The sequence below is a fragment of the Cynocephalus volans genome, chromosome 4 (genome assembly GCF_027409185.1).
Source record: "Cynocephalus volans isolate mCynVol1 chromosome 4, mCynVol1.pri, whole genome shotgun sequence".
Classification (NCBI taxonomy): domain Eukaryota; kingdom Metazoa; phylum Chordata; class Mammalia; order Dermoptera; family Cynocephalidae; genus Cynocephalus; species Cynocephalus volans.
Window position 1 is genome coordinate 103,320,837 of NC_084463.1, and position 25,640 is coordinate 103,346,476.

Consider the following 25,640-nt stretch of genomic DNA (forward strand, 5'->3'; position numbering starts at 1 on the left):
GAGGTAAAGGACCAGATAGGTCCCTGCCTACCTTAAGTCAATTTATTCATTGATACAAGAACATCACTCCTTGAAGGTCATGCTGCAAAAAGATATTCATATGTTCATTCAAATATGTATTTTGGCTTGTACTGGGTAAATTTTCATGAAACTTATAGTGTTATAAGTTATAGAATGCCATAGTATATAACTTTATTTTTAAAAAGACTTATTGTATAGTGTCTTATCCAGTCAAGGATCCTATTCTTTATTTTAAGACCTAAGAGTAAAGTATTGTCATTTATTTCTAGGGGGAAAAAAGCGCTGCTGCATTTTGGGGCACAAGTGAGAAGCTTCATTTATAAATAGCCATGCTCACTTTTTATAATGTCTGCTCAATACCCAGCTCCTTTCAGCTCATGGGCATCCCAGGACTGGAGTCTCTGCACATCTGGCTCTCCATTCCCTTTGGTTCCATGTACTTGGTGGCTGTGGTGGGAAATGTCACCATCCTGGCTGTGGTAAGGGTAGAACGCAGCCTGCACCAGCCCATGTACTTCTTCCTGTGCATGTTGGCTGTCATTGACCTGGTTCTGTCTACTTCCACTATGCCCAAACTTTTGGGAATCTTCTGGTTTGGTGCTGGTGGCATTAGCCTGGATGCCTGCTTGGGCCAGATGTTCCTTATCCACTGCTTTGCCACTGTTGAGTCGGGCATCTTCCTTGCCATGGCTTTTGATCGCTATGTAGCCATCTGTGACCCACTCCATCATACCACGGTGCTCACTCACACTGTGGTGGGTCATTTGGGGCTGGCTGCCCTCCTTCGGGGAGTAATCTACATTGGACCTCTGCCTTTGATGATCCGCCTGCGGCTGCCCCTTTACAAAACCCATGTCATCTCCCATTCCTACTGTGAGCACATGGCTGTGGTCAGCTTGACTTGTGGTGACAGCAGGGTCAACAATGTCTATGGGCTGAGCATTGGATTTCTGGTGCTTATCCTGGACTCAGTGGCTATTGCTGCCTCCTATGTGATGATTTTCAGGGCTGTGATGGGGCTGGCCACCCCTGAGGCCAGGCTTAAAGCCCTGGGGACATGTGGTTCTCACGTCTGTGCCATCCTGATCTTTTACGTGCCCATTGCTGTTTCTTCCCTCATTCACCGATTTGGTCACCATGTGCCTCCTCCAATCCACACGCTGCTGGCCAACTTTTATCTCCTCATTCCTCCAGTCCTCAATCCCACTGTCTATGCTGTCCGCACCAAGCAGATCCGAGAAAGGATTCTCCAAATCCTGAAAATAGAAGCTAAGATTGGATGACTGTTACTTCCTTCTATCTCAAACATGCTCATAGAGAAGGTGTTTAAAAAAGGTGGGCTTCTTCCCAAATGAGAACTGCAAGTAGTCTGAGATGTTAGGCCCTGTGGTCTCCAACTTTTATAGTTCCAAAGGAATATTAAAGAAAGAGTGTACAACTCTAAGTTCTAATGGTGGGAGATATCTATCTTTATGACAAAATGATATTTGAGTTGCAAAGAAGGTAGAACAATGACAACACCAGTAACAAGTAGCAGCTAATGTTTACTCAGCACTTCTGTGATGTACTACTTAAAATTATCTGGACATCTTATGATGCAGGTATTGCTGTTTACATTTTACACATGAGGAAATAGGACAGAACACCCTTGCTTTGTGGACTGCATACAAAGTTACTTATGCTGTCTAGCTGGACGTTTTGGTTGGAGTGGTGGTGTTATGCACTAACACGTTCTACTCTGTTTTCTGTGTAAGTAAATCATAACTGGGTCATTTCAAAATTGTCTTAGCTACAAGAAAGAGATTTCCTCAGTCTTTTGCAATTGAGATGCTGCTCAAACTGCTTATAACCAATAAAACATGCTGTGTTTCAGAAGACTGACCCGTGTGCCCAGCAGGTATGGGGATACAACTCATGAAAGAGAATGTGACCTGTAAAAAAGTTTATCAGCTCAATGGAGTGAAATGAGACAAGGCGGTCATGTCTCAGCATTGCCCTCATCTCTCCTCTGTAGGCCTGAGGCATGTAGAGATCCATGGAAGGAAACCCTCCCTGAACCACCTGTAGGATTCCTACTCATGATGTGCTATGTTCTTAAAATGCATCAGTACAAAATAAGTTACAAGTTACAATTTATAGAAACATTGATTTTATCCCTCCCGATTAAATGTAAGCTCAATACCTAGGAAATAGTTAATATGCATAAAGCACTTAGCTACCGTTGATTGAAAGTTACTGACATAATTCTCACCACCACACTGTAAGGCAAGGATTACTATCTTCATTTTGCAGATGAAGAAGCTGAGGTTCCTAGAAGAAATAGAAGAATCTCACAAGGTCACTCAGTTCATAAGAGATAAAACCAGAAATGAAGCCCAGTTTGTTTTAAATCTTTAGAGCTCCTCAGTTTTAAGTTTTTTGATCTTCAGTTTTCCTTAAATGTGGGAGAGCTGAAAGGCCTCTCCCCTGAGGTCTGTGTCATTGTGTTTTTGACATTCCCAACACAGCAGACATTAGCTGTACCTATTATTCCCCAAACTGGAAGTGTACAGATTAACAGAGCAGTGTCCTTTACAGTGCTCTCTTCCCAGAGGGATGACAAAGGGTAAACCTGCTTTGAATCTATGTCTGATTACTAATTCTGTAACAAACTAAGAAAAATGTTGACTACACTAGGCTTTAGGTACCTAAACTACCATTGGGCATGGCAGAAAGGAAAGTGGTCAAGTGCAGGTGGAAGAGCACTACATGACACCCAGAGAGATTGATGATCTTGAGGTTTGCTTTGGCCAGGCCAGTTAGTGGAAGTTGGCCCCCCCCCCGTAGGGATATCTGGAATGCATGATCATTTTAGAGTTCCAGTTACATGCATATTTTCTCTTTACATCATCCTTAACTTGCATACTCACTCACGAGTAGCTTTCTTTAACCTTTTGTCTGAGCTTGGAGGGATCAAGTGTTCTCCCTGTGTTTGAAGAAGCAATCATAAACTAAGTTTTTTTACCCATCCCCACCATGGTTGGGGACCAGATGTTTAGTAAGTGCCAAGTATATGCTCATTGGCTCATATGGGCACTTCTGTGGAGGAGTGAGGGGGCAAGCTCCAAGGACCCAGAATTACCTCTGAAGTGACAAAAATATCATCTAACCATTAAGTTAAAAAAAAAAAAAAAAGATAAATTTTGCATTATTCTCCTGCAGCACAAAAATTTAGATTTTCAAAGGGTGTATACTGAAGGCAGTTTGCCATAAATTGGGTACCATTTGGAATTCAGAATAGCACATGAGTGAATCTTGTCTTCATTCTGCAAAGATTGTACAGTCTGAGCCAGACTGCTTACAAGAGCATATTCCCTCAATTCTCATTTTTATGTATTTCAATATAAAAACTATAAAATCTGGATGCAGACAAGAGGTATTAAGTTGGCCACCTAAGCATAGAAAGTGAAGGAACTTGCAAAACATAAGCTATGAAGACCGTTGTGGCAACCTATAGATGCACCTCCGATATCTCCTACAGCAGGGAATGTAATTGCCTGATAGCCTCAACTGTTGCCATGTAAACGCTACCATTGAGCTCCTGCTGACGCCACACTTCCCGGAAGGTGTTTCCAGCCAACGACCCAGTATGATAGCGACATAGGGTGGGCCCATGGGTGGGTCCATCCCTGTGAGACAGAACACATCTGACAGGGAATTATGGCTCCAGGACTTCCATTGGCCTTGCTGGAATCTTAGGGCATTTTTAAGAACCTAAAGACCTTCCTTTCTTATTTTTCTCTCCCAATCCTTTACAGAGGTTAGACTGGCATCATTCTCCAATAGATCCCCCAGCCTCCAGCCTCCTCCAGCTCTCTCCCCATTTTCTCTCACAAGTGTGTCCTCCAATAATTATTTCACATGTCTAATTCAAAACACCACTGCAGGTGCAGTGATTCAAGTATTTGAAAGACATGAGGGGAACCTTTAGGGGGAGAACAACCTACAAAGAGAGTGGAGTTTGGTTTCTTCTAGGTTGTATTTTTTTTTTTTCTCTTTTTTTGACTGTTCTTTTTTTTTTTTTTTTTAAAGTTTTATTTTGTCGATATACATTGTGGCTGATTATTGCTCCCCATCACCAAAACCTCCCTCCCTTCTCCCTCCCCCCCCCCAACAATGTCCTTTCTGTTTGCTTGTCGTATCAACTTCAAGTAGTTGTGGTTGTTATATCTTCTTCCCCCCCTGGTTTGTGTGTGTGTGTGTGTGTGTGTGTGTGTGTGTGTGTGTGTGAATTTATATATTAATTTTTAGCTCCCACCAATAAGTGAGAACATGTGGTATTTCTCTTCCTGTGCCTGACTTGTTTCACTTAATATAATTCTCTCAAGGTCCATCCATGTTGTTGCAAATGGCAGTATTTCATTCGTTTTTATAGCTGAGTAGTATTCCATTGTGTAGATGTTCCACATTTTCCGTATCCACTCATCTGATGATGGACATTTGGGCTGGTTCCAACTCTTGGCTATTGTAAAGAGTGCTGCGATGAACATTGGGGAACAGGTATACCTTCGACTTGATGATTTCCATTCCTCTGGGTATATTCCCAACAGTGGGATAGCTGGGTTGTATGGTAGATCTATCTGCAATTGTTTGAGGAATGTCCATACCATTTTCCATAGAGGCTGCACCATTTTGCAGTCCCACCAACAGTGTATGAGAGTTCCTTTTTCTCCGCAACCTCGCCAGCATTTATCGTTCAGAGTCTTTTGGATTTTAGCCATCCTAACTGGGGTTAGATGGTATCTCAGTGTGGTTTTGATTTGCATTTCCCGGATGCTGAGGGATGTTGAGCATTTTTTCATATGTCTGTTGGCCATTTGTATATCTTCCTTAGAGAAATGGCTACTTAGCTCTTTTGCCCATTTTTTAATTGGGTTGCTTGTTTTCTTCTTGTAAAGTTGTTTGAGTTCCTTATATATTCTGGATATTAATCCTTTGTCAGATGTATATTTTGCAAATATTTTCTCCCACTCTGTTGGTTGTCTTTTAACTCTGTTAATTGTTTCTTTTGCTGTGCAGAAGCTTTTTAGTTTGATATAATCCCATTTGTTTATTTTTCCTTTGGTTGCCCGTGCTTTTGGGGTCGTATTCATGAAGTCTGTGCCCAGTCCTATTTCCTGAAGTGTTTCTCCTATGTTTTCTTTAAGAAGTTTTATTGTTTCAGGGTGTATATTTAAATCCTTAATCCATTTTGAGTTGATTTTAGTATACGGTGAGAGGTATGGATCTTCTAGGTTGTATTGATGTCCTACAGAAGAATGAACTTGAGGGCTATTAAACAGTTGATAGATAGGCATGGAGACTTAGGGGCCTCTTTGCAAGTCAAAGAGACTCATTTACAATGATACACAGCTGAGCAGCAGGCTGAAGACAAGTCTTAGAGGCACAGAACTCCAGAAGTGTTTGGATGCTTAGGCAAGAAGGTCTGTTATTCTAAGATCTGGGCCATGTCTAAGAAAACCTGGGACACTGAAACATGACATGGAGATATCAAGATGACCACCCTTGAGAATGTTGGAACTGCAGATACCCCAAATGCTTTGGGCTTTCAGAGGTGACCAACTCTTCTCTAGAAAGAGTAACACTTCTGTGAAGCAACAGGTATCCCACTCAGGAGCTGCTCTCACCTCCTCTTCTGGCTGCTAGGCCAATAAATAGGGTTAAATACACTATATCCTCCCCAGGGATAGGGAGGATGTAACTATACAACAGAATGGCTCTTAGAATTAGCTAGTTCTAAGTCAGAAAAAAACAAACTTTTTCCTCTGTTCTCACAGCACAGTCATTAACACAGAAGACTGACTTCTGTGACCCAAATGTTCAGTGATCTCTCCCCACTAGCAAGAAAGCCAGGGATTCTCCGGTGGACACTAGTTGGGTGTCCTATAATTCAGTTCCTACACTACCTGGACATAGTGTCAGATCCCACATGTTAAGGGTTCCAAATCCAAGACTGTCTCGCCACTTCACATGCCAGTTGTGAGCCCAGGCTTCTGGAACTTCTGACTGACCAGCTATAAATGGAGGTTCCCACAACCCCTCTTTGGGCTCCACTGATTTGCTGAGCAGCTCACAGAGCTCGGGGCAGCACTAACTTACGTTTAATGGCTTATTATGGTTAAACAAAAGACCATGAGATCTCCAGAGGAAGAAAAGGAGAGGTTTTATTTTCAGAGAAGAAGAAGAAAAAAAAAGAGAGGTAATCTGTAGATTGGGGAAACATGACCTGGGATTGGTGGGGGGACTGAAAGTATGTACTTCATCAAGGGAGGGAGAAAGTGAGTTTTTTATAATGCCTTGCAGGGTCAGCTATATATACAAGTTCAGCAGGTTCAGAGGAATTTTATGGATATTTATAAGGGAAGTCATGTGCATGCGCAGCGAGTAAATATACATATCCCATGTCTCATGTTCATTTTGGGGTAGAGATTTAGTATTAAAATGAGTTGAAATTTGGCTTCTGATGTCAAAAGGTAACTGTAGGGCACAAAAGTCACTCTGTGCACAGACTCAAACCAGCCAGAGCTAGACCAGGGGTCAGAGGGCTTGTCAGGAGATGTCCGTGAAGCTGGCCCTCCATAATATTGGAGCTGCAGTGGGCTCTCAAGATTGAGGAGTGGGGGGTCAATGACTGATGCCAGAGGACTGTCTGAAGGACAGTGTGGAAAATTTCTAGCTGTAGCTGATTTGACATCTTTCAAGAACTAGTTTCTGCTTAGTTAGAGAAATGAAAAACCCCATGACAGACAATAACGTACATATATCTTGTAAGCATGGGAGTATGTGTCTGACCCCTCATTCCACCACGGCTGTCTGGCTCTATTTGGTAGTTTTAGGGTGTCTCTCTCAGAGAGAGTCCACCTTTGTCTTCTTTTTTTCCCCCATGAGTTCTTTTTTTATAAAAAAATTTCTATTGAATCATAATTGTACATATTTTGGGGGTTCAATGTTGATATATGTTGATCAAATCAATATTACTATCATATGTATTGTTACAAATTGTACTTATTCTTTATGCCCCTTGTTCAATCTCTCCCTATCCTCCTCTCACTGCCCCCTACCACCTCTGATAACCCTAGATTTCTTCTTTCCTTCCTTTTTTTTTTTTAGTTTTATTTTATTTTGTCAATATACAATGTGGTTGATTATTGTGGCCCATTACAAAAACCTCCCTCCCCGCTCCATCTCTCCCTCCCTCCCAACAATCTCCCTTCTGTTCGCTTGTCGTATCAACTTCAAGGAATTGTAATTGTTGTGTCTGCTTCCCTCCCCTCCCCCCGGTTGTCTGTGTATTTATTTATTTATTTTTAGCTCCCACCAATAAGTGAGAACATGTGGTATTTCTCTTTCTGTGCCTGACTTGTTTCACTTAATATAATTCTCTCGAGGTCCATCCATGTTGTTGCAAATGGCAGTATTTCGTTCTTTTTTATAGCTGAGTAGTATTCCATTGTGTAGATGTTCCACATTTTCCGTATCCACTCATCTGATGATGGACATTTGGGCTGGTTCCAACTCTTGGCTATTGTAAAGTGTGCTGCGATGAACATTGGGGAACAGGTATACCTTCGACTTGATGATTTCCATTCCTCTGGATATATTCCCAGCAGTGGGATAGCTGGGTCATATGGTAGATCTATCTGTAATGGTTTGAGGAACCTCCATACCATTTTCCATAGAGGCTGCACCATTTTGCAGTCCCACCAACAGTGTATGAGAGTTCCTTTTTCTCCACAACCTCGCCAGCATTTATCATTCACAGTCTTTTGGATGTTAGCCATCCTAACTGGGGTGAGATGGTATCTCAAAGTGGTTTTGATTTGAATTTCCCGAATGCTGAGTGATGTTGAGCATGTTTTCATGTGTCTGTTGTCCATTCACATATCTTCCTTTGAGAAAAGCTTATTTAGCTCTTTTGCCCTTTTTAATGGGGTTACTTTTTTTTTTTGTTGTAAAGTTGTTTCAGTTCCTTGTATATTCTGGATATTAATCCTTTGTCAGATGTATATTTTGCAAATATTTTCTCCCACTCTGTTGGTTGTCTTTTAACTCTGTTAATTGTTTCTTTTGCTGTGCAGAAGCTTTTTAGTTTGATATAATCCCATTTGTTTATTTTTCCTTTTTTTGCCCATGCTTTTGGGGTCATATGCATGAAGTCTGTGCCCAGTCCTACTTCCTGAAGTGTTTCTCCTTTGCGTTCTTTGAGAAGTTTTATTGTTTCAGGGTCTATGTTTAATTCTTTAATCCATTTTGAGTTGATTTTGGTATATGGTGAGAGGTTTGGGTCTAGTTTCATTATCCTGCATATTGTTGTCCAGTTATCCCAGCATCATTTGTTGAAGAGGCAGTCTCTTCCCCAGTGTATAGGCTTGGTGCCTTTGTCAAAGATCAGATGGCTGTAGGTGTGTGGGTTGATTTCTGGATTCTCTATTCTATTCCATTGATTAGAGTGTCTGTTTTTATGCAAGTACCATGCTGTTTTGGTTATTACAGCTTTGTACAATAGTTTAAAGTCTGACAGTGTTATGCCTCCAGCTTTATTTTTTTTTTGCTCAGAATTGCTTTGGCTATGTGTGGTCTTTTGTTATTCCATATAAATGTCTGGATAGTTTTTCCATTTCTGAGAAAAACGCCATTGGAATTTTGATGGGATTGCATTGAATTTTTATATCACTTTGGGTAGTATGGACATTTTCACTATGTTGATTCTTCCAATCCAAGAGCATGGGATATCTTTCCGTCTTCTTGTGTCCTCTTTACTTTCTCTCAGCAATGGTTTGTAGTTCTCATTATAGAAATTTTTCACCTCCTTGGTTAACTCAATTCCTAAGTATTTTATTTTTCTGGTGGCTATTGTAAATGGGCTTTCTTGATTTCTCTTTCTGCTTGTTCACTATTGGAGAATAGAAATGCTCCTGATTTTTGTGTGTTGATTTTGTATCATGCTACTTTGCTGAAATCATTTATCAACTCCTGCGGGGGCTCAGGGGTGGCAGACCCTGAACCTCCCAGTAGCCCCTTTTATCCGCCCGCCATGGGATGAGCAAGAGAAGGAACCGGTAGGATTACTCCTGCCACCCTAGTGGCCAGGAGAGCCTGGGAGGAAGGTGAGTATGCTGCCCACCTATTCAGCCCCACAGAGAGACACTCAGACGTGGCAGGGGTTCCATCAAGCCGTTCTGTTTATTTCCACACAAGCACATGCTTTTATAAGCATATGGCAAGGGGATTTCCAAACTTCAACCTATCATCTTAAAGGTCATGTAAGCATGCATCTTGCTCTAATGCTTTGCTATTGCAATCACGCGGTGAGCATGAGCATGGAAATATCTTTTATCCAATAATTTTAAACTATGTCTTTCCTTGGCCACACCTGGGCGGCTTCCGTCAGGCACCTTCTTTATCGCTCCTGTCCAGGCGAATGTTTTCAACAGATTACATATGCGTATGTGGGTGGGGTCGTGGCTAGTTCTGGGAGGAGGTGTGTGGCCTTAACACCTCAACAAACTCCAAGAGTTTTTTTGTAGAGGTTTTAGGCTGTTCAATATATAGGATCATGTCATCTGCAAACAGGGACAGTTTGATTTCTTCTTTTCCAATCTGGATGCCCTTTATTTTCTTCTCTTCTCTGATTGCTCTGGCTAGTACTTCCAACACTATGGTGAATAGAAGTGGTGAGAGTAGGCATCATTGTCTAGTTCCTGTTCTTAAAGGAAAAGCTTTCAGCTTTTCCCCATTCAAGATGATATTGGTGGTAGGTTTATTATATATGGCTTTAATCATGTTGAGATACTTTCCATCTGTACCTAACTTATAGAGAGTCTTTATCATGAATGAGTGTTGAATTTTATCAAATGCTTTTTCAGCATCAATAGAGATGATCATGTGGTCCTTGTGTTTGATTTTATTGATGTGGTGTATCACATTTATTGATTTGCGTATGTTGAACCAACCTTGCATCCCTGGGATGAATCCCACTTGATCATGGTGTATAATTTTGTGTATGTCTTGCTGTATTCTGTTAGCTATTATTTTACTGAGGATTTTTGTATCTATATTCATCAAGGATATTAGCCTATAGTTTTCTTTTTTAGTTGTATCTTTACCTGGTTTTGGTATCAGGATGGTGTTTGCTTCATAGAATGAGTTTGGGAAAATTGCCCCTGTTTCAATCTTTTGGTATAGTTTGTAGAGAATTGGTGTCAATTCCTCTTTGAATGTTTGGTAAAATTCTGCTGTGAACCTATCTGGTCCTGGGCTTTTCTTTGTTGGGAGCCTTCTGATAACAGCTTCAATCTCCTTTATTGTTATTGGTCTGTTCAGATTTTCTACATCTTCTTGGCTCAGTTTTGGTAGCTTGTGTGTGTCCAGAAATTTATCCGTTTCCTCCAGGTTTTCAAATTTGTTGACATATAGTTGTTTATAGTAGTCTCGAATGATTCCTTATATTTCAGATGTATCAGTTGTAATATCACCTTTTTCATTTCTAATTTTTGTTATTTGAATCTTCTCTCTTCTTTTTTTAGTAGCCATGCTAATGGTTTGTCAATTTTATTTATCTTTTCAAAAAACCAACTTTTTGATTCATTGATCTTTTGTGTTCTTTTTTGGATTTCAATTTCATTAAGTTCTGCTCTGATCTTAATGATTTCTTTCTGTTTGCTAACTTTGGGTTTGGATTGTTCTTGTTTTTCTAGTTCTTTAAGGTGAAGTATTATGTTGTTCACTTGCCATCTTTCCATTCTTCTGAAATAAGCTTTAATGTGATAAATTTCCCTCTTAGTACTGTTTTGCAGTATCCCACAGGTTTTGGTATGATGTATCATTGTTTTCATTAGTTTCAATAAATTTTTTGATTTCCTGTTTGATTTCTTCATGGACCCATATGTCATTAAGTAGAATGCTGTTTTATTTCCATGTGTTTGTATAGTTTTCAGAATTTTGTTTGTTATTGATTTCTAATTTTAATCCATTGTGGCCTGAAAAAATACATGGGATAATCCCAATGTTTTTGAATTTGTTGAGACTTGATTTGTGATTTAACATATGATCTCTCCTGGGGAATGATCCATGTGCTGATGAGAAGAATGAATATTCTGAGGTTGTTGGATGGAATGTTCTGTAGATATCTGCCAAGTCCAATTGGTGTAGAGTATTGTTTAGATCTTTTGTTTCTCTGCTGATTCTTTGCTTAGATGATTGTCCAATATTGACAGTGGGGTGTTCAGGTCCCCTGCTATTATGGTATTAGTGTCTATTTCCTTCTTTAGGTCTAATAGAGTTTGTTTTATAAATCTGGCTGCTCTGACATTGGGTGCATATATATTTATGATTGTTATGTCTTCTTAATGGATCAATCTTTCATCATTATGTAGTGGCCCTCATTACCTCTTCTTATGTTTTTAGTTTAAAGTTTAAGAGTTGTTATAGAAAAGTGTTGATTTACTCCTGGCATTTTACTGATTTTTGATAGGATGTCTTAAGTGTCTTTTGTTCCTTTCTTTCTGATTTACTCTTTGTCTTCCATATTTCTTAGTTTCTTGGGGTGGCAGATAACCTTTTTTTTTTCTCTTCATTGTTAGCACTTTTTATTTACAAGTGGGTTTTGATTTTTCTTGTGTTTTTATGGCAGTGGTGGTTATTTTTCAGGTATCAAACCCAGTACTCCCTTGAAAATTTCTTGTAAAAGTTGTCATGTGGTAGTGAATTCCTGCAGTTTTTGTTTATCTGAGAAATATACTATTTGCCCTTCATTCCAGAATGATAGCCTTGTGGGATAAAGTGTTCTTGGCTGGCAATCTCTGTCTTTTAGTGTTTTGAATATATCATCCCATTCCTTTCTGGCTTTTAGGATTTGTGATGAAAAGTCTGATGTTAGTCTGATGGAGGCTCACTTATAGGTGACTTGACACACTTCTCTCTTGCAGCTTTTAAGATTCTCTCTTTGTCTTTGAGTTTTGCCAATTTGACTATAACATGTCCTGGAGAAGACCTTTTTGGGTTGAACACATTTGGGGATCTTTAAGCTTCTTGAATCTGAAGATCTGTGTCTTTTCCTATACCTGAGAAGTTTTCTGTCACTGTTTTGTTGAATATGTTTTCAATGCAATCTCCTTTTTCCTCCCCTTCTGGAATACCCATGACTCTGATATTTGAGTGCTTAAGGTTGTCTGATATCTCTCTTAGATTTTCTTCAATGTTTTTAATTCTTCTTTTTGTCTGCCTGTGTTATATCAAACAGCCCATCTGCAAGGTCAGAAGTTCTCTCTTCTGCTTCTGCAAGCCTGCTGGTTAAACACTCTGTTGTGTTTTTTTTTTTTTTCATTGAATGAGTTTTCAGCTCCCTAAGCTCTGCTACATTCTTTTTCAGGGCATTGATTTCCTTGTACATTTCTTCTTTCAGGTCCTGTATACTTTTCCTCATTTCATCGTGTTGTCTAGCTGAGATTTGTTGTATCTCATTTAGATTCCTTAGAATTATCACTCAGAACTCCTTGTCAGTCATTTCAAGGGCTTCTTGCTCTATAGGATCTAGAGCTTGAGAGTTATTATTCTTTGGTGGTGTACTTTCTTGATTTTCTATATTTCTGCTATCTTTCCTTTGGTGTTTAGTCATTGTAGCAAGGGATTTCATGGCCCACTGGTTCAACACTATTGTCTGGCTAGGATCCTGCCAGAACTGCCAATTTTACATGGCTGCCTCAGTGCCTGTGGGTGGAAGGTTTGGGCCTCTCTGGGCTGTGGGGACTGGACTGGGCTGGGAGTCCAGAAGCAGCGCCTACCTGTTCCCATGTGGGTGCCTTGGGGTGTGTGGTCACCATGGCTCTCAGGCCCCTCTGGGCACACCTCTCTGGTCAGTGTGCACTCACCCAGGCTGAGCTATGAAGGAATTTTAATTGGTGATGGAAACATTCTATATCTCAATTGGGACAGTAGTACTTGTCTATAAACTTATTAAGCTTCATCAAACCATACAATTAATATCTGTGCCCTTCAATATATGTAAATTATATCTTATTTAAAAAATATAATGATTACAATAATAAATGTTGACGAGCATAAACATAGTAGTAGGAGAAGGGTAATGAAATAAAGTGGGATTATGAAAAAAAAAAAAAGAATAATCATGAGTTGATAGTTTTTGAAGCCAAAGTTGAGAGATAAGTAGACAGGGGTCTTTACACTATTCTACATCTTTATATTTTCTAAGATGTTTCATAATAAAAAGGTAAAATAAAACAAACATTTATGAAATTGCAAATAAGGTTAGTAAAGTCAAAAAGATCAGAGGATTATTTTGGATTAAAGAAAATTGGGTGACACAATTTATTTATTTATTTATTTATATTAATATTATTATTTTTTTACATTCTGTGATGTTGTTGAGGAGCAGTTGGGAGAGAAGAGGAGAGGGGAAAGGGGAAGGAAATGGGATGGCAGAAGGAAAAGAGAAGGGGTGGGATTGAGGCTTGTGGCACCCCCCACATTCCCACAGGGGAAACTGGGGGCTTCCAAGGGTGGTTTCGTCATTGCCAGGCCGGGTACAGATGTCAAGACGGTGTGGCAAAATCCCTCACCTCCCACCACCCCAGCTCCAGAACCCAGGGCACTTCTTGTTGTGGCTTGGTGGTCATCACTGGGCTGGTTGTGGGAGTCAGGGGGTGTGGCGTGGCAGATGTCCTCCACCCCCCAACTGCCCCAGCTTGGGAGAGCCCAGGGTGCTTCCTGCAGTGGCTCAGTGGTTGTCACTGGGCTAGTTGTGTGTGTCAGCAGGGTGTGGCTGAGGCCCTCTGTCCCCCACTGCCCTAGCTCAAGAGAGCCTTGGGCACTTTCTGCAGTGGCTAGGTGGTTGTCACTTGTCTGGTTTAAAGCAACATAATTTAGTGTGGTGTGTGAACCTTGAATAAATCTTAGTTCAAAAACTAAAGCAGCTATTAAGGAAGTCTTTAGGACAATTGGAGAAATTTGAATATAAAGTGAGTACTATGGTTATGTAGGAGAATGTCCATTGCTGGGAGATGCATGTTGGAGTATTTAGAGGTGACGTATCATCATATGTGTCATGTGTATGTGTAGTATGTATTTTATATACATATATACATATATGTAAGCACATATGTACTTACATATGCATATGTCCATGTGTGTATTTAACAAAAATATGGCAAGCTATTAGTATATATTTAATCTCATTGGTGGGTATACAGGTTTTTATTGTACTATTTGACTTTTCTGCATATTTAAAATTTTTCAAAGACGTGATAAAATTTTCCTGCCACTTAGTAACTTTGTTTCCTGCTTGTTTGTCTGAGAATGAATGACACTTTCTTTAGAGACAGATGTGATGGAAGTCCACTTGTAAGTACATCCAGTAACATGAAACTGATATCCTATCCCTTCAGCCATGTATTTATACATAGTTCCAAACATGTAATTCCTCACTAGATTTTGGGGCTCTATTACTTGATTTGGAAAAATCAATATGCAGTACTCAATTTGGAAAAGAACATGTATATAGGTTGGGGGTAATGTATTGTAGGAAGTATCAGCCATCTGTATTAGTTATCTACAACTTCATAACAAATTACCCCATTTAAATTTAAGTGTAGTGGCTTAAAAGAAACATATGCCATGTCACAGTTTCTGTGGATTATAAATCTGGACATGGCTAAGCAGGATGCCTCTAATCAGGGTCCTTCAGAAGGCTGCGATCAAGGTGTCATCCAGGGCTACAGTCATATCAAGATTCAACTGATGTGATTATCCACCTCCCAGCTCACTCATGGCTGGTGGCAGCCTTGGGTTCTCCCTGGCTGTTCACTGGAGACATCAGTTCCTTGTCACGTCAACATCTCTGTAGGGCTTCTCACAAATTGAAGTTTGGCTTGATTCCCCAAGAGTGAGGGCTTTGAGAGGGAGAAAGATGGAAATCAGTCTTTAAGGGTGAGAAAGATGGAAATCAGTCTTTTTGTAATCTCAATTGGAATTGACATCATAATGCTTTTTCCACATTCTTTGGTTAGAACAAGTTACTAGGTCCTGCTGTCCCTCAGGGGAAGTAATTACCCAAGGGCATGAATACCAGGAGGTAGGGATCACTGTCTGCCTACAACAGCCTCCTACTTAAACCCTAAATGCTATGATCACATGTAGAACCAACTCAGAATAAAGACACATTGGTTACCTTTTAGTGACCTTGTCCTACTCCTCAAAATGTACCTTTTAATTAGCAAAAGAAGAAGAAAAGAGAAGAATATGACCCAGCATGATAAGGACTCTCTGCTCGAATTGTGCCCAGGACAATGTAGACAACATACCTCTGGAGCTCATTTCCAGCCTTCCAGTGTGTAATCACAGTTCAGAACCTACGTTCTGTGGCCATTCCTGCTATCGACTGTCTTAAATTGGGCTCCCCAGAAACAGACTCTAAGACCTGTTCATGCAGAAATTTATCAGGAAGTATGCTCAGGAACATCCTGAAGGGTATGAAGGAAGCAGAACTGTGCAGAGAGAGAAGGCAAATTGCAGCGCAGTTTCATTAGAATTCTCAGGCAATCCTATGAGGAACTCTGAAGTTAAGATCTGCCTCTGAGCTTCTGAGCCCACTCAGCCTGGCTGTTCACTGGAGGCATCAGTTTCTTGGCCTAACACTTGTCCTGAATTGGGCAAGGGAGACAGGTCTTTCAACCCAGCATCAACCAGTCATTGGATGCAGTCATTACATTGGGAAGGTGCATAACTTAGGGTGTTGCAGCTCCCTTTGTCTGAAGGTAATTCCTGGAAAGAAATGTAGCTGAGAGCCCTCAGCAGCTAATGTTCTAGCTGCTGCGTGAGTGAGTGCTTCAACTCTGATGGGGGATCTGTGTGGTGCTACACAGTCTACTATGGAGAAATTTCATAACTGATTAGCTTTCTAAAAGGACTCGGGGGTAGGTTAAGGGAATAAACCGTTAAACTTTTTCTGACTATAGAATGGACTCTTTTACTGTAGCTCTCATGCTTATTATCATATTTCCTTCTTAAGAAATCATGAAACAGATATAATAAAATTGAACGTAATTAAAAATATAATTAAGGTCAATAAATAAGCAAAAATCAATGAAATGCAATGTAAACAAGACATAAAAATACATTTTCCTTCTCAAATTTGACTTTTTTATTTAGACATGTAATCTCTTATTTAGACACATTGTTTCCTATTTTAACTGAAATATGGGAAATCTAGACAATAAAATTAAATGCTCAATTAAAATGTGTTAGCATTTATTGGTTCACATTCTAGCAATGGAAACTTTAAAGAAGTATGCCTGTAAGGAGCTGGAAATAATAAATTCTCCTGGAAGAAGGCCAAAGAACCTAAGAATCGATGTGTCTCGACCTGAACCCTCACCTCAAGGAACTTATTAAACTGATCCAACTCTGAGGAAAATTATCTCGCTCTTTGGGTAACTATGCTGCATTTTGTATAACAAAGAGATAATTTTGTGAAGAAGCAATGGTATAATGAAGAGATAATCTTGTAGACTTTTGTCATTAGGTGGTATTGTGGTTGATCCTTGATGGCGCAAAATAAAATTCTTCTCTTGGAAAATATGACAGTTTCTAGTGAAAATTAACCACAGCAAAAAGGGCTGCGTGATTGAAATGGGAATTGTGTATCGATACTTGCATGTATATATGTATGCACACACAAACACACCTACTCACACAAGTGTGAGTCTTGCCTTTATTCCTAGGTGCACATCCAGACAAAGCTCTGGTTTAGTCGACTGAACACTTAATTCCTAGTTCCCACCCACATGACTTCAGAGGTTGCAATGCCTGCAGGCCGTCAAAGATTTCCACTACTGCCTAATATCCATCCACTTGTTGACTAAACTATCTCTTCCATTCATGCTATATACTTTCTTGAGCTGTCCAATACATATCCTAGTCCATTTTAAGTGGCAGATTTCCATTTATAAAAAGACTATAAGACTGATCCAATCAGTTTGGAGTCATTAGAGTTACTGAATATAGACTGATATGCCACCTTTTAAGGTATAAGGTCAGCCTCTAAATTCTCCTTCTTGGATTGTATGGAAGATCTATCTGTAGTTGTTTGAGAAACCTCCATACTATTTTCCATAGTGGTATACGGAGAAACTTATGTTAAGTGAAATAAGCAAAGCACGGAGGGATAAATACTGCATGTGCTCACTCATATGTGGGAGCTAAGAGAGAAAGGAAGGCAGGAAAGAAAGACCACAGCAGTGTCCCTTACAGAGGGAGTGAGCACTCCTAGGGCTACAAAGTGGAGTGCTGGGGTGGGGGAGAAGGGGAAGGGGACGAGGTTGGGGGATTATTGGGTGGGGACACAGGGTACAAAAGCAATTTCTGGTAATTTGTATCTCATGAATATTCATAATAAAAAATAAATTAAAAAAAGAAAAGAGAAAAAATACTTCTTAGATTTAGGGATAATTAGATATGGATCACCACTGGTGTCAACACTCAGTCACTATGAGAGACCAACACATCCGGAATGGTCTGTGTTGTTCTTCCCTCAGCATGTCCAGAAGCTGGCAGGGGACTTACTTTTTCATGTGCTTTTAGCACACTGCACCATCCTATGGTTTAGGTGGGAACTGTTAAGAAACATATGAATCATATGGCCCAGTTTCAAATAAATAATTCTTATAAAATACACAACTGATTCAAAACCATGACAAAAAATGACAGCTAAAGATAATTACAATTATTCAGTCACCATATGATCAAGAAAATTACCAAAGTCATTCTTCCAGCTATGTGCTGGCTGTTGAAGGAACAAATACTTAATCAAATCTGAGTAGAAGTCAGCAACCAAAATTATGAATGTGATTATTTAAATTTTAAAAGGTATGGATTTTAATTTTTCATTGCAAAATACTTTTTAAAAAGAAATGAAACATTTTTCATGTACAAATGTGAAAAAAATTGCTTCTCTTTTCTGTAATGACAATGATTGTTAGTGATATTCTACTATCCAGCTATAAAATAAAATAGAAATAAACACACACACACACACACACACACACACACACAAAATAAATAAATAAATAAATAAATAAATAAATTCTCCTTCTTGGTTCCATTCTGGGGTTTAATGCCATATCCCTGATGCATGCACTGGTAATTTAGAAAAAGAGTGGTTTAGAATAGTGCTTCCAAAATGTTAATATGTTGCTTTTTTTTTTTTTTTGCAACTGGTGGGTAAGGGGATCAGAACCCCTGACCTTGTTGTTACCAGCACCACACTCTCCTAAGTGAGCTAACCGGCCAGCCCCAGCCCTGAAATGTTAACATGTATGGAAACCACTTGAGAGGCTTTGTTAAAATATACTGATTAAGTGGGTCTGAAGTGGAAAAATAATTTTTGCATTTTAACAAGCTCCCAGGTGATATTTACGTTGCTCGTCTGAAGACCATGCATTGAGTGTCAAGGGTATAAGACCCTGATAATTTGCTAAGCTCAGGTGAAATTTTATGGTCAACAACTACACAGAGTATTCCACTTGTAACAAGTTTTATTTTGATTAATGATCATAATGATAAATATTTATTAAGCACTTAACTTTGTGCCAGGCAATATAATAAACTCTGCACATGAAGTACTCATTTATTTCTTTAAATTTCTCAGTAAATGATGTATTATACATGATCTTCAATTTACAAGTGAGGACATTCAGACATAGAGTAATTAAATGATCTGATTATAAGGTAATAAATCCTCTTCTTTAAATGATAGGTTGTTAGGTGTTACTTTCCAAAAACTTGGAGAGACAATGTCAACCCGCTTTCTCTGATAAGTGGTGAACAGGTCAAATACTCAATCTGAAAGTCAGTCTTATGGCTTGGCTATTCTGGCTATTATTCGAAATGGAAGCCCATCTATGGGCATTAAATGAATACATATGAGTGTTTATGTATGTATATGTGTATATATTCATAAATATGGCAGACAATTTAAATAGATTCAATAAGTATTGATATTTTGATTTATTTTTTTTTGCAGTTTCATTAAGATCATCATAGAAATGAAGAAGGCTACTGTATTTGATACTTGAATTTTCAAATCAAAGTACCTAAGAGCTAAGGGGAAAATATTTAAATTTTTTTTTGGTGTTCCCATGATGCAACACATCACCTGACCTATCATAGAAAGTATGATCATTGGCAAGATCTGACAGAATCAGCTCTGTTCTCTAAGGGTCCAACACCTCTGTGGTCAAAATTTTCTTTGTCGTTTGTCCATGGGACATTTAACTTGACCTTTAAATCAGAAAACACTCATGAATTCAAAAACAATCAAGAAAATGATAAAATAATATATGACTGTTTGTGTGACATTCTAAACCTAATTCACTGGCCAGCTATTTTCAACTGAGAATTAGTTCCTTCTAGAGAGAAGGAAACAACTTTTGATTGATTTAGGAATACTTGTTTGACTTATCCTGGACTTATGTGATTTGGTCAATGTGTTCACATTCCATTCTCCAACATGCCCAACCCCAAATTTTTTCTGCAAATGTACAGAATGTTATGTTAGGGTACTCACCTCCCTAATTCATTTGTATATGTCTTCCCATCAGTCATTAAAATAACACAGTCATTAGGCTTCATTTTTGGTGATGTATGAGTCATGCTGGCATTGGCATTGTTAAAGAATAATCTGAGGCACAATAATATTTTAAAGAGTTTATTCAAGTAAGAAACAATTCATAAATTGGGAAACACCACACCAAAAGAGGTTTAATGTTCTGATAACAAATCATCAGGGGGAAGTATTTATGGAGTAAATGCAGAAGCAAAATAAAGAAGTTATTTGATTGTTTGCAATGATACAGTTGCCTTATTTGGTCTGTCCCAGTGGAAAGTCTGATTGGTTGAGTTTAAGTTCTGTTATTCTTTAATATACACATTTAAAAGAAATAGTCCAAGTTAAGGTAGGGTTGTGTTTGCAAATCAAGTAAGCTTGAGGTCACTTATGAGTCCTAACTGGTTTTATTTGCTCAGGGATTCTTTAGGCCTGGTCTCCATTTTAATCTACTTGAACAGTATTATAATCACTCTCATTTTCATTACCTAAGCGCTTAGAAAACAGGGTGACAATATTCATGATGTTAAAAAAATTAAATAAGCATTATTTTTCTACAAAGCTCAACAGTTAATCTACTGGTAAAGTCAAACTGTTATTGGTTACAATTACAACCCACTTGCATGTGGGATATTTAAGTGGCGTCATTCAGAAGGATACATTTCAGTACATCACATACACATATTACACAATATATAGAATACATCATTGCCAATGTCAGTGGCCATAGGAGGACACGGGAAATGATCAGAGTAGGTAGATAATCTGTGTTGTATCCATTTGACATTAAAAACAGTGTGGGCTAGTGATGTAGGACAACTGGAAGCAAGCAGGGAAAACAGAGTTCTAGATAAACAAAGGAGAATCATAGAATAACAAAATCTAAAGACACATGAATACCTTTACTCTTCTTCCCCCACATAAAGATGCTATCAATATTATTGAAAAACAAAACTGTTACTGTATCAAGAGGGCACTGATGAACTCAGAATTATAGAAAAGCATCAGGGTTTCTCAAACAACCTTACATAAAATTACTATTGCTGGTTCAGGAAAATATATGCTTTTAAATGAACAATAAATGACAGACTTTAGCTATACACAGGTCTTATAAATAGAAAAGAAAAATCTTGAATCAAAGTATTTCAGCCTTTGAAAATTTTCAACCTTCCCCCATCAAAACAAAGAAACAAAAATAAACAAACAACACAAACTCTGAAGCCAAGGTACATAGTAATACAACAACATGAATTAAAATGTCTTAAACATTTTTGCAGATTTTAAAAAGAATTCCCACATCAGAAACTCAAACCTGAGAAGAGAAGTAGACAAAAATCAGGAAGATAAAAAACAAAATTTGACCAGACTCAGGAAAGTAATTCTAAAAAAGACAAAATCAGGTGGAAAAATGTAAACTACATTGCAATTTGTCCAAGAGAGGTCAAATTGAATGTAAAATTTCATTAGGGACATTTGAGATAGAATTAAAAATACCATGTTTGGAAAACAAAATAAAGAAAGAAGTGAAAGGGATCTAAGAGAAAGTAATAGCTTATATATGTGTGTATTATATGTATCTTAGATTTCTTTATATGTGGAATCCATGAAGAAGATTAGAAAATGAGAATTAAAGATGATTTAATATACATTTTTTAAAGGATCCACTGTATATCTGAAAAAATATTTATCTGTAATTTTCAACTCTGAGACTAGTATTTTGACTATATCAAATATTAAAAATAGAGAAAAAATGTTTGTAATCTTCAGAAAAAAACCCAACTCATTTACAGAAAAAAAATGTGTTTGGAATTATACTTCTTGACAACAACCTACAAATCCAACAGCAGTAGAGCAACAGTTTTTAAAAACTCAAGAAAAGGAAGTGTGAACTAAAAATTTATACCCAGCTAAATTGTCTTTCAATATCATGAATACAGAAAAAATAATGTTAAACATTACAGACATAGATTTTACCTGTTCTCCTTTCCTGAGGAATCACAGCAGAGAGTAAGTTTGATCCAATCAGAAGATGAATGAGAAAACTTTGGCAAAAGGACTGGTGATGAGAAATGAATGTATTTACTTGCTATCTAAGACTTAAATAATGTGAAACAGTGTGAAGAATGTGAAGAAAATGTTATATATTCTAACTAAGTAGAAAGAATGCAAATAAAAATGAGGAGAGAGAGATAAGATGATGTAAAAATTAGTTCATTGATTGTTGTATAAGTAATTGATGGAAATCTAAAGATGTTATTTAAAGCTGATAGGCAAAATAGGGAAAGCCTAACTAAGGGAAAGGGGGAATAAAGGTTTATTACTAAAGTTATTAGTATGAAGATATCAAATAGCATAAAAACAAAGACCACCCTAACACCAAAAGAAATACAAAAGAAAACAAACCACGAGAGCAACATGGTAAACATAACATGAACAACATGATAGAGTTGAGATCAACTATATCAGTCATATCAATAAATATATATTAGTTTAACTCACCTGTTAAAAAGAAATTTCAGACTAGCTCAGAATGCAAAATCCAATCCTAAAACAGAGTGATTCATATAGGCTAAAATAAAGGGATGGAAAATGCATACAATGTGAATGCAAATATAAAGCAGGGGCTGTGTTCCTGATATCAGATCACATAGATTTAAGGCTAAAACACAATTAAAAGTAATACAAAGAAAGTTACTCTGTAATGCTAAAGGCCTTATTTATAAGGAAGATATAAATTATAAATATCAATGCATCAAACAACACAGCAACCCCCTTCATAGAGCAAAAACCATAGGAGACATGCAAAAGAATAAAAACAGGCTAATAGTAGAAGACATTAACATCACATTATCAGCCCAAGAAAAGCTAAATAGACAAAATTAGCAAAGCTATCCAAAACCTAAACCACATGACTAATAACTTGCACTCTGATAATAGAGAGTATACATTTTCAGTTGTACCTGGAACATGCAAAAAAATTGACCATATATTATATAATAAAAAAAAAACTTTTTAAGTTCCGTGAAGCAGAATAATACCAACATCTTAGAATAAAATATAACAAGTTAATAACAAGACTTTAAAATGACTCTTCCACCTGAAAACTTCAAAATTCTTTATTACACAACTTTAGGAGGAAAAGAAGACCAAATTAAAATCGAAAATTGCAAAAAAAGGTATATGCTAAAAACACTTCACAGGAGAATAAAATAAAAGTAGTAGTAAGAGAAAAATTACAGCTTTAAAAAACCAAAAATATGAATAAATAGAATTCCTAAGATTAGAGGTTATAAACAGAACAACAAATTAAACTGAAATAAAACAAAAAAGTAAAGAATAAAGATTAGTGCACATATAAATAATATCTTAGGTTTTAAAACATAAGTAACAAATCAAAATTCTTGTTTTTTGACAAGACAGCAGAAAAAACTGAAATCAAGAAAAAAAGAGGGCGCGTGGGGTGGTGGGGTAGGCGAGGCCCCCTCCCTGCCTTTCTTTGCTGCCTCCTCTGGCTCCCTGGTCAGAGGGCCAGAGCAAGAAGATAGTGAAGACATGTGATTATCTGTATAAGCTGCTGCTGATTGGTGACTCAGGAGTGGGCAAGACTTACCTCCTGTTCTGCTTCTCAGAGGATGCCTTCAATACCAACTTCATCTCCACCATTGGAATTGATTTTAAAATCAGAATGACAGAACTATATGGAAAGAAAATTAAGCTTCAGATACAGGACATTGCAAATTAGGAAAGATTCCGAACAATCACAATAGCATACTATAGAGGAGCCATGGGAATTATGCTGGTCTATGACATCAGAAGTGAAAAATCCTTTGACAACGTTAAAAATCGGACAAGACACATTGAAGAGTGTGCCTCTTCAGATGTTGAAAGAATGATCCTGGGGAACAGATGTGATATGAATGACAAAAGACAAGTGTCAAAAGAAAGAGGGGAGAAGTGCGCAATTGGCTATAGGATTAAATTCTTGGAGACAAATGCGAAATCCAGTACAAATTAATCTCTTATCAGTTTTAGACATTACAACTATCTCCCACATAGTGCTGGACATGTGGGGGAAATGATCAGATAATGCAAAAGTGGTCCGCTTGCAGCTTGCAGAGTGTTGCTGAAGAGCCTCCCGACAATGTCTCCTAAGAGGGGCAGGAACAAGGCATATTAAATGTGAGAGGTGATCTAGGTGAACAATGTGGAGGCTTTTAACTACATCTGTCCTCTGTCCATGGCTCTGGGTGTACACATGGACCTCAGGCACACAGGATTGTAAGTAAACTCTGACATACCATAGCTTTAGTAACATTGCCTTGAGATATGTCTCTCTGTTTTCAGTAGGACTGCATTACCAGACCATTAATAGTCAGGAAAGAGAGTCATCTTCCTCACAGATCACCACGTAGTTTAAAGTCCCAGAGGGTCCAGGATAGTCACAATTGGGTAACTGCCCCCAAAGGCCAAATGGCAGCCAGTGGTGGCAGCATTGACTTCTAATCTTTTGTCATAAGAGTGAAACTATAGTCACGTGGTTAGCTATTGGATTATAATTTTTTTTTTTTTTTTTAAAGATGACCGGTAAGGGGATCTTAACACTTGACTTGGTGTTGTCAGCACCATGCTCAGCCAGTGAGCGAACTGGCCATCCATATATGGGATCCGAACCCAGGGCCTTGGTGTTATCAGCACCACACTCTCCCAAGTGAGCCACAGGCCGGCCTGGATTATAATGTTTTGCTGAGTAACAAAGTACCTCCAAATTTAGCAACTTAAAACAACAAAAATTATCCCATAGTTTCTGTGGGTCAGGAATTCAGGTGTTGCTTAACTAGGTGCCTTTATTTCAGGGTTTCTCATAGGTTGCAGTCAAAGTGTTGGTCAGGGTTGCAGTCATCTAAAGTTTCAACTGGATGAAGATCTGCTTCCATGTTCACTCATGTTGCTGCTGTTAGGCCTTAGGTCCTTGCTGGCTATTGGTCAGAGACCTAATTTCCTTACCATGTCAACATCTCTATAGAGCAGCTCATAACATGGCAGCTGCATTAGCTCAGAAAGAGTGAGAAAGACAGGGAGACAGAGCAAGATGGAAAGCATAGTCTGTTTGTAACTTAATCTCCACAGTGAAATCCCATCACTTTTGCAGCATTCTGTTCATGAGAAGTGAGGCATTAGGTCCATGCCACACTCAAGGGAAGGAGTTACACATAGGCATGCACACCAGAAGGAGACCATGGTGTATCATTTGGAGTCCCTCTACACGTACCTCCTGGGGAATTGCAGTAATACTTGGGGCAGGGGATGTTTAGGAGCTCAAGGTCCTGCTTCAGCTAGCGTGACTAAATTAGTAAACTTGGATGCTGTGTGTTGCTCAGGATAGATCTTTGATATATATCTAAATGTCTCCCCTATGTTGGGGTAGATTACATAGTAGAGAGATGAAAAGGGAGAGGAGAAGGAAACAGACTTGAACTTTTCTGAAAAGGTTAAAGAGCTAAGTCAGTATTTCTCAATTTTCTTTAGCCTTAATATCTTGACCACCAGAAGGCAATACAGGTGAACACAAAGTCAAATGTTTCTGTTCATTTCCTGAGATATACAACTCATCTAATTTTTCTCTTTTCTATGTCTTTACAGGCTATAGTGTCTTTTTCAATGATTAGTTTCATGTAATTCTAGGGATTCTTGCACGTTTTGCGGACTATGAAGTTCTAAAGGCAAAGATTGTAAGAAAATAAATGGCAAAGGCCAGAGAATCAAAGATTTTGAAAGCTTTTTCTTCCACATGGAATACCCTTCCTCTGTATCATTATTGTGTTATCTTGGGGCTTTGTTCTTTTTGAAGTGCTTCTTCTTATTCTTGGAACTCTTCTGCCATGGACTGAGTGTGGTAGGTGAGTTTAAGGCCACCTTCTGTTTCTGAGGATCCACTACTGCTGTTAACGCTTCAGTAGGAGCC

At 38.4% G+C, this 25,640-nt stretch overlaps 1 protein-coding gene and 1 pseudogene across 1 annotated transcript; both read left to right on the plus strand.

Moving 5' to 3' along the window:
* The first annotated feature begins 350 nt into the window (after window positions 1-350).
* Window positions 351-1,304, plus strand: LOC134376291 (olfactory receptor 52M1). Its single transcript, XM_063094886.1, has one exon. It carries the CDS (start codon window positions 351-353, stop codon window positions 1,302-1,304), a length of 954 nt encoding a protein of 317 aa, XP_062950956.1.
* Window positions 1,305-1,328: 24 nt separating this feature from the next.
* LOC134376293 (ras-related protein Rab-8B-like) lies at window positions 1,329-23,693 on the plus strand (annotated as a pseudogene).
* The last annotated feature ends 1,947 nt before the right edge of the window (window positions 23,694-25,640 follow it).

Coding starts and splice junctions, on each gene's coding strand:
- LOC134376291 (XM_063094886.1), top strand. CDS start 351: ATGCTCACTTTTTATAATGTCTGCTCAATACCCAGCTCCTTTCAGCTC.